This window comes from Myotis daubentonii, chromosome 4, assembly GCF_963259705.1.
Source record: "Myotis daubentonii chromosome 4, mMyoDau2.1, whole genome shotgun sequence".
Classification (NCBI taxonomy): Eukaryota; Metazoa; Chordata; class Mammalia; order Chiroptera; family Vespertilionidae; genus Myotis; species Myotis daubentonii.
Genome location: NC_081843.1, coordinates 36619425 through 36629573, shown reverse-complemented (window position 1 = coordinate 36629573; position 10149 = coordinate 36619425). Strand labels below are relative to the sequence as shown.

Sequence of the window (10149 nt, the reverse complement as noted above, 5' to 3'; positions counted from 1 at the left end):
AAGCAAAAAGTTTTAAAAAGTTGGTAGATTTAAACTCAGTTATACCAATTATATCACTAAGTACAAATAATACAAATAGACAGTTCAATTAAAAGTCAGAGATTTTTACAATGAATGAAGAAGCAAGACCTAAAAGTGTGTCATACTAAATGAAAAAACAAAGCCAGGATGATCTGTCAAGAAACATTCTGTAGATCTACACCATATAACAATGACGACAAAACTGTGAGGAAGAGCAGATAAGTGTGCTTTCAATTTTATTCAGAGGACCTTAATCCCTTTGACTCTGAAAATCATTTTCACTTCAGAATTACCTACCTTCTACATTCTTAGAGACCAAGTCAACAAAAAATGAAACTAAGCATCCAGACTCCTGAGGAGCAGTGATTTTCTCAATCTTTCCTGTGGGTCTCTCTCTTGGATGCCTATGGATGTAGTCTATAGCTTCTAATTCATCAGCATGGATATTCTATGGAATATCTTTTCAAAGTATCTTATACATCCTCAGTTACCTGGGCTTCTTCATTGTGTCTTTTTTCCTCATTGTCATTTCACCCCCATTACTTTGAACATACCAGAAGATGTTTAAAGCGAGTGTTTAAAGTCGTAATAGTAACCATGTGTTGATATTTATTGCATATGCAGAAGTGAAATGTGTAACAATCGAACAAGTACTGGGAATCAAGGTCATATTGTTTTAGTCTTTCACCATACATGAAGTGACATTATTTGAAGGTAGATTCATACTTCAAAATGTAAACCCTATGGTAATGATGAAAAAGGTTTTTGAAAGAAATTTAATAAGTATATACAGGAGATAAAATGATTTTTCAAAAATGCTCAGCAAAATTAGAGAAGGCAAAAAAAGGAAAAAGAAACATAGAAGAAACTAATAGAGAACAGCTAGCAAGATAGGATATATTTTTTTAATAATAATAATAATTTATTAAGAGTGTCCAAGGGCAGCTCATAGAATCCTAGACTAGTTGTGCCATCAAGTGTAATGGTATACAATCAAGGATTCACTTGCCTTTGCTGGAAAGATATCTCATACTTTTTTTTAATCCATACAATTTTTTATTTAAATTCTTTATTGTTTAAAATATTACATAAGTCTCCTTTTCCCCCGATTGACCACTCCCCGGCTGCCCCCACCCAAAGGTAGTACACTATACAAACAATACATTATACAAACAATAAATTTAAAGGTGAATGATTTAAAATAATAGTTAAAAATTGACAGACTGGATTCTTTTAAAAAGTAGGACCCAACTATATGAGATTGTATTGATCAGGGAAACAGAAGCAATAGGATGGATCATTGGCCATTGACTCCATGATGATGAAGACTACATTCCACAGTCCTCTGTCTGCAAGCTAGAGAACCAGTAAAGATGGTGGTATAATTCAGTTGGAGTCCAATGTCCTGAGAACCATGGGGACTAATGGTGTAAGTTCCAGCTGGAGTCCAAAGGCCAAAAATTCAAGAGACCAATAGTATACATGTCAGTCCAAACCTGAAGGTTAAGAACCAGGAGCACCAATGTCCAATGGCAGGAGAAGCTGGATGTCTCAGCTGAAGCAGAGAACACATTTGTCCTCCCTCTCCCTTTTTGTTCTATTCAGGCTCTCAAATGATTAGATGATATTTATCCACATTGGTGAGAACAATCTTCTTTAATTAGTCTATTGATTCACATGTTCATTTCTTCTGGAAACACCCTCCCAGACACACCTAGAAATAATGTTTTACAACTATCTGGATATCCATTAGCCCAGTCAAAACTAACCATTACAGAGGTCTACAAGAAACCTATTCTAATATTATGATAGTAGACTTCCAGTTTCAGATCCAACGTGTAAAAAATTTGGAAGTTATAACTCATATCCTTAAAAAAAAAAAAAAAGATGAGAAAGCTGAAAAGCAATGGCGTTTCTTGGACCCAGCGGAGAACTGAGGCTGCCTGGCAAATTGCCACCCCAAAATCTGGGTAGACAGATCCAGAGTTGAAGCTCAGATCCACTTACCTGAAGCAAAATCCACCAGAGCCATAAACTTAAATAGATTTGGCAAAGGTTGAGTGGACTGGCTTGAGTGAGAAACTTAAGAGTTGCAGTTTTGGAGAGGGGGCACATATTCATGAGTTTTACCTCCAGGAACCCCACCAAATTCTCAGAGAAAAGTTGAAAAAGATCACCTTCATGGCTCTGGCAGGAAAAAGAGGACTAGAAATCATTGGAAAATGTCCCCAGAGTGTTTTCCATAACAAAAGCTCAGTCTCCAGGGGGAAAAAAGACTTTAACAGAGCCCTATTCAGGATCACATAGCATGAGTAGTTTACAGAACCAAAGCACGCATCACCAACTTTGGGGGCTGTGCAGCACAAGTCTAGGTTGAAATCTGAGATGGTCAAGATCACCTGGAGAAAGTGTAGGATGATCATTTTCAGCCCTGGCCAGATTTGCTCAGTGGTCAGAGCATTAACCCACAGACTAAAGGGTTAGATTCCCCATCAAGGGCATGTACCTCGATTGTGGGTTTACTCTCCCCTCCCCAGTTCAGGGCACCCCATTGGGGAGGCAACCAGAACCAGTCCATGTATTTCTCTCACAATGATGTTTCTCTCTCCCCCCTCTTTCTCCCTCCCTTTTACTCCCTCTAAAAATCAATGGAAAAGAATATCCTCCAGTGAGGATTTAAAACAAAAAAAGTCATTGTCAAACTGTTTTGGGGGAAGTGTTAATTTCTGCTCCCAAAGCTAAAGTTAAAGTGTCTGTGGTTAAATAAGCTTTCTTAAGGCTACATAATAAATACTTCTCCTAATGAGTCAGGTAATACATTTAACATAGTAAAGACTCAGAGAAACCTCCAAGTAAAATTGGAAGCTATTACAAGTTTATTCTCAATCTTGTTTGTACATTAGAAAAGCTTATTTGAGTTTTAGTAAATACAACACATGGTCCCATCCCATACTCAGGATATGAGCGGGGCCAATATCAAGACTCAAAAAAAAAGAACAAAGAATTGGGTACAGTACCAGAAAAAATTTTTTTCTCAGTAAAAAAAGCAAGTTCTTTGCAATAGTAAGTAGTAAAGGACCCTAATATGTCACCCCAAAATATGCCTAACATCCTATCTAATAAAAGACAAAAGGGTAATTGACCATACCTTCGCTACGCTTCCCATTGGCTAATCAGGGTGATATGCAAATTAACCACCAACAAAGATGGTGGCCAGCAGCCACGCAGCTGAAGCGAGCAGGAGGCTTGCTTGCTCCAGTGATGGAGGAAGCCAAGGTTCCCCGCCTGCTGTGGCCCAGCTCTGAGCTCCGAAAGCAACAAAGTTTCAATTATAGAAGCTAAACAAACCCCAGATACCTGCTTTCAGCCTGGCCACGGAGCTGGAGCCAGCTCTTAGCTCCAGTGACGGCAACAAAGTTTCAATTATAGAAGGTAAATAAATCCCAGAATTTTTTTTAAAAAAAGAAAAAAGGGAGAGGTTGGGAGCTTCAGTCGCCAGCCAGCCTGAAAACAGCCCTCAGCCCCTCACCCAGACTGGCCAGGCACCCCAGGGGGACCCCCACCCTAAAGGGGGTGTGGCCAGCTGCAAACAGCCATCAGCCCCTCACCCAGGCTGGCCAGGCACCCCAGCGGGACCCCCACCCTGATCCAGGACACCCTTCAGGGCAAACCAGCTGGCCCCCACCCGTGCACCAGGCCTCTATCCTATATAGTAAAAGGGTAATATGCAAACTGACCCTTAACAGCAGAAAGACTGGGAATGACTGGTCACTATGACACACACTGATCACCAGGGGACAGATGCTCAATGCAGGAGTTGCCCTCTGGTGGTCAGTGCGCTCCCACATGAGGGAGCACTGCTCAGCCACAAGCCAGGCTGATGGCTGCCAGTACAGCGGTGGTAGTGGGAGCCTCTCCTGCCTCCTCAGTAGCACTAAGGATGTCTGACTGCAGCTTAGGTCTGCTCCCCGCTGGCAAGTGGATATCCCCGAGGGCTGCTGGGCTGCCAGAGGGATGTCTGATTGCCAGCTTAGGCCCAATCCCCCGGGAAGCAGGCCTAAGCCAGCAGGTGGTCATCCCCCGAGGGGTCCCAGACTGCAAGAGGGCACAGGCCGGGCTGAGGGACTCCCCCACACCCTGAGTGCACAAATTTTTGTGCACCAGGCCTCTAGTGTAAGTTATGTTGAGCTGAGACAAATAAGTAGCAGGAAATCCAGGAAAAGCACCCCCCTCCCTTCCTTTTCTACCTAAAGGCAAGATATAAATTCTCCTTTTACTGGAAGCAGCCTCTTAACTCAGACACAGCACCAGAAGAATCTGCAAACAAACTACTCCATTAGTTTCCTCACATATATTTACCTTCCTGCAACCTGCCACCCTGGGGAGGCTAACACTGCTTTCCTTTTGCCGGGGTCCAACCCCAGCAGGTCCAGGGGTTCCCAAAGGCGTAGACGGAGTCGGCGAAGAAGGAATGACACGGAGATAGCGTTCAGTTGATCAGCAGCCTAGCCAGGATCTCCAGCCAAGTTCTGGTCTGGATCTCCAGAGAGGTTCTGCTTCAGATCTCCAGCCAGGTTCTGTGTCCATGTTGTCTTGCTAGGTTCTCCAGCCAGGTTCTGTACTAGGTTCTCCAGCCAGGCTCAGTCACCAGGTTCCAGTCAGGCTCTCCTGCCAATCTCCGCAGTCAGGTTCAGTCCAGGATCCCCAGCCATGCTCTCTCCAGGCTCCGCCTCCAGGCTCCAAGGCCAGTCCCTGTCCAGGATCCTCCGGCATGCTCTCTCCAGCGAAGTTCTTCTGTCTCTAGAGAACGTTCTGTGTAGGTTCTGTGCCTAGGCTCTGTCTCTCTTGGTCCTGTCTTCCAAGCCCTGTCTCCTAAGTTCTGTCTCTTTCTGTCTTGTTACATCTGTATTTATACCAGTTGATTCAATCCTATCAATCTCTATTACAAAGGTTAGGGCGTTTCTTATCTCCATTCCAGGGAGTAAAGATTATGTAGCTTAAGCATGATTGTTTGTAGTGATTAACTACCCGCCTGGCACTTAGTTAAGGAGTTTCATCCCCTCCCTGACTTCAGGGAAAAATTCCTACCTGGGGAAACAACCTTTCTAGGAGAGGCATCCCCTCCCTGACTTCAGGGAAAAATTCCTACCTGGGGAAACAACCTTTCTCGGAGAGGTGACCTTGGTTAAAACACACAGCGCTAAGGGGAGCAAACATATTAAGAACCGTATGCTATATATGCCAGGTCCCTTGAAACAGCAAGGATGGACCGGCTCCTGGCATCCTTTGTCCTGTTATTTCTCTACAAATTTATTGGTCTTTGTTGAAGATACTACGTAAGTCAGAATGCTAAGTCTCCAATTTGAGCTACTCTTCATTTTAGTTTCTCTCAAGTGTCATGTGCTGCATGTGTTAATAAACTGTTCTTTTTCTTGTTAATTTTTTGTTAGAATCCTATCTGAAAACCTAAGATAGGTAGAAGTAAAGTTTTACCCCAGCTACAGTGGTATGAAAGGCAGCCCATGAAAGCTTGAGAAAGGAAGAAAAAGCTTGGAATCACTGCCACCAGAGATATAAAAGGAAGTTAAGGGATCAAAAATTGAAGTTTGTTTACCAAGCAGCTCAAAGAGCCCTCTTTAAGTCAGAGTAAGACTTTGGAGTAGAGCCAATCAACCTGGTTCAACAGCCCAGAACAAAGAGAGGAGTAAAGGTATTGATAAGTTTCCCAAGGACTGGAAATTAACAAGGCAGGTACTAGAAGAAGTCCTGATGGAACCTATTATTTTCCTAGGGTTGTCATTAAAGAGTACCACACACTGGTTGCCTTAACACCACAAAAATTTATTGTCTCACAGTATGGAGGCCAGAAGTCCAAAAATTAAGGTGTGGGCAGGACCCTGCTCTCTTGGAAGCTTCTAGAGGAGGATTCTTCCTTCCTTTCCCAGCTTCTAGCAGCCCAGGCATTCCTTGGTTTGATAATTCCAATCTCTCCTATAGCCATCTTCCATGTCTTCACATGGCATTTCATGTGTGTGTGTATGTGTTTACAAATTTCCCTCTAATTATAATACCAGTCACATTGGGTTAGTCCCACCCTAATGATTTCAACTTAATTTCCCAATAAGGTCATACTCACAGGTAGGACTTCAACATATCTTTTTGGAGGACACATTCAACTCATAACCTCAAGTAACTTGGATAGTTAAGGAGAACTCAGCAGAAATCATTAAATGAAATCTTATTGGCCTGGCTGAATAGGAAGATAAGCCAGAATGGGCTGGGCCACAGGAAGGGGGAGAAGAGTTAGGGAGGGTGCTAGAAGTTTTGAAAGAAGCCTTGTTAAATCACTACCAGAAAATCTATTGAAAATCTAGGAGAAAACACATTAACATGTTAGTAATGGTGGGACCACTGATGACTTTCTTTACACACTTTGTACATTCCAAATTTTCTATAAGTAGAGCACAACTTTTATAACGAGAGCAACAATCATTATTTTTAAAATAACTATCCAGTAACTTCCACAATCCTCTTTTGTGCTTACAATTGAGAGTATAACGTTAAAGAGAAAAATACATATATAGGATAAAAACATGTAAGAAAATAAGAAACAAATGTATGCTGACCTACTCTGCATTCAATAAATACTTACAAATAAATGCAGAGTAGAAAAAAGTGTGGCTTTCATCTCAAACAGATCTAAATTTAATCCCAACACTCCCATTTGCCAGTTAAGCAATAATTAGTGAGTTACTCTAAAGGTTTGTTTTCTCACTTGTAAAAATAGGACTTTAATCTCCATCTCACCAAGCTGTTACAAGAGTCATATGAAAGCATTTATGTGAAGAGGCTAGCACAGTGTAAATACTTAAAAGTTTTTCAACATTTCCACTATATTAATAAACTTGTATATACAACCTATGATTTTAACAGACAGACAGCATAATCAACACTTGATGGCTGAAACCTGGTCAGGTGAAGAGAGTAGTAGCATGGGCAGAGTCGGAGAAGACTGCCTCAGTTTTCTGATACAGAAAAGTGAAGGATATAGTACTTACTGGAAAGAGGAATTATGCAATTGAAGTGAATGTGGATTCCATACATTTGTCAAGTTTCAGAAAAAAATGAGATAAGCCTCAACGGTGGGATGTCCACGCTATGTGCCTATAGCACCAGTTAGAACACTTCAGATGGCAAGTAACCAAAATGCAACTAAAATCGCCTCATACAAAAAGGGAGCAATAATCTCAGATAACAAGTAGTTTGGGATTAGGGGAATTCCAATAGTTTGATGATGCCAGCAAAGACCATGTTTTTTCTTCCTTTCCACTGTTACTGTACTCTCCTCAGTTCCAAGAAAGCTGCTAATATCAGAAAAGAGCTGTGGCTTTCCAAATACCTTTTTAGAAGCTACAAAAATATTCCCCAGAAAGTTTCCCCACCTTGGAAAACTTCCCAACCTATCTCATTGGCCAGAATTACCTCACATGGGACTGCTTCTCCTGAAGCACATAGAGGGCGGACACCAAAGAGTTCAATTAGAAAGATCCAGAAGAGAAGCTGAGAAGTGGGGCAAGTGGCTAGAAAGGCAACCAACAGGATCGGCCATGTCTGTCTACAGGACATACAGGGAGATGAACAAAACACAAAATTGGAGTTCTGAATGGATAGTACTGATGTAGTATGAAGGATCACTATGAAGTTAAAGAAGAGGGCCAAGAAATGGGTGTCCCTGGGACATAGGTAGGGATTCTTGGGCCAGGGAAGAATAGCCATGATCACTTTCCACCAGTCACTGGTGGGATGACTAAAGATGCTAATGGGCTCAACCAAAAAAACGGCCGGAGACATGAGACAAAAGAACAAGAAAAAGTGTGTAGGTGCACTCCATCCACAGCATTGTAGAATGAGATATCTCCAGCCCCATAATCTAGGAAAATGCCTACCCGGTAGAGAGCTGGCTCTAGCTTGGTGGGACTCACAGGGGAGCCTGTTAGGGGCCAATAGCCAGCAGGACTCCAACAAATAGCCCAGATGCCCACATGAGGAGACATTTCTGCATTATCAACAATCCCCATGACGTCCTCCTGACACACCCCCACAGCAATCTCCCGGGTATCTCGGTTCTCAACTTCCCAGTAATGTTTCCCTGAAGTGAAAACGTTCTTTCCCAAAACACATGGTAAGTGTTGAAATCTCTCCACAAAGTGTGTGTTCTGCTGAGAAGGCCTCCATCCAGTAAAATAGTTCCATGCTGTAGAAAGTAATGGCCTAGAACTGGCGGGTGCTCCATTTTTCACATACCTCCCTTCCTGGGAGAAGACAAGGTGGGGATGACCTGTGTCTTCAGCTGCACTGATAGCCACTGCAGAGAAAAAGAGAGCTGAGATAAATAATGCAAGAGCTTACCACCAACCCTCCTCCAGAAACACCCATCATTCCAGTTTCAGTTCTATCCTTCTCCTCCTAACATGTACTGTCAGGCATGAGACACCTCATTGCCTCTCAACTATCCCTCAGGTGGGACACTAGCAACTGAAATCCTCATTTCCCTTCCACTGCAAAAGACTAAGACCTAGAAAATAGGGAGCTCATTAGATCACGGCCATAAGACTTCACAACCAGCAAAAAATTTGGAGAAATATTAACAAATCTGACTTGTTGAATCAGAACTAGACCAAGACTGTTGACTGGCTGGTCCTTTGTACAGGTACACATGAATGTCATCACTAACAAGGTTTCTCTTCACTGGTTCCAGTTGTTCACTGGGCATCTCCATAGACCCCCAAAAGATAACTCAAAACGGAACTTACTATCCTAAGTCTCCTTCCACCCACTTGGGACGAGGCCCCCTACAAATGCAGATATCATTGTCTTCTATGTCTCTAAGGTATAACAGCATCACCTCCACCCAAATACTCACACTTTGACATCTTGCGGTTATTTGACTCTTCTTTCCCTCTAACCCTCAATGACTAATTTGTCACCAAGTTCTATCAATTCTACCTCTGAAATATCAGTCAGGTTCTTTTCCTCCTCTCATTCTCACCACCACTGTCTTTACTCAGATCTTCAGCATCTCTCACTTTAACTTTGTTTATAACATCCTCCTGGACTCCCTGCCTCCAAATTCTCTCCCCTCTGACTCTCCATATCTCTCTAATTTGTCTTATTTTTAAAATCATGACCGGATGTTGCATTTTGACAAATGCTTTTCTGCATCTATTAGCTTATCATATTTTCCTTTTTTAGTTTGCTACTGTGGTGAATTACATTTATTTTTTTAAAATATTTAAACCATTTGGTTGTGATTATCCTTTTAATTATCCTTTTAATATGTTGTTAGATTCAGTGTGCTAACATTTTTAGAATTATTCTATGTTCATAGGAAACACTGATCTATAGTTCTCTTGTAATGTCTTTGATTTTAGTATTATGGTAATGCAGGCTTCATAGAATGAATTGGGAAATATTCTCTCCTCTTCAATTTTTTGGTAAGAGTTCATGTAGAACACATATTTATTTCTTAAATGTTTGGTGAATTCACTAGTAAGGCCATTTGGGAAGGTTTTTAACTATAACACCAATATCTTTAATAGAAATTAAGTTATTCCAGTTATCTGTTTATTCTTAAGCAAGCTTTGCTTATTTGTGTCTTTTAAAGATTTTGTCCATTTCACCTACGTTGTCAAATGTATCAGCAAAAAGTTGTTCATAATATTCACTTATTATCCTATTAATATCTGTAGAATCTGTAGTGATGTTGCCTCTCTCATTCTTTTTTTATTGAATTTATTGGGATGACATTGGTTAATAAAATTATTTCCGGTCATTCTAGTTAAACGTTTATTAATAAAATTAATTGTCTCCAAAAATTAGCCTTTGGTTTCAATAATTTTTCTGTTTTTCTGTATTCTATTGTAATATTTCTATTTCCATTCTTTTAATTGCTTGCTTTATGTGCTCTTCTTCCACTGTTTTAAGGTGGGAACTGGATACTGAATTGAGAACTTTCTTATAGGTTAGTGCTATAAATTTCTCCTTAAGGATTGCTTTAGCTGTACCCCATAAATTCTGATTTGTATTTTCCCTTTCATTCAGTTCAAAGAACTTACTATTTCCTTTTTG

General features: G+C 41.1%; 1 protein-coding gene across 3 annotated transcripts in view; it reads right to left on the bottom strand.

Annotated features, from left to right (window-relative positions):
• Window positions 1–941: 941 nt before the first annotated feature.
• Window positions 942–10149, bottom strand: part of TRIM4 (tripartite motif containing 4) — a 28621-nt gene continuing 19413 nt past the window's right edge. The window contains exon 6 of one of the 3 annotated variants that reach the window (XM_059691780.1): window positions 942–1735. In XM_059691780.1, the coding sequence (XP_059547763.1) occupies window positions 1695–1735 (41 nt within the window). In that variant the 3' untranslated portion in view covers window positions 942–1694. Of the gene's footprint in view, window positions 1736–2704; window positions 8405–10149 lie in introns of those variants that run through there. The other 2 variants (XM_059691778.1, XM_059691779.1) reach the window with 2 other exon arrangements.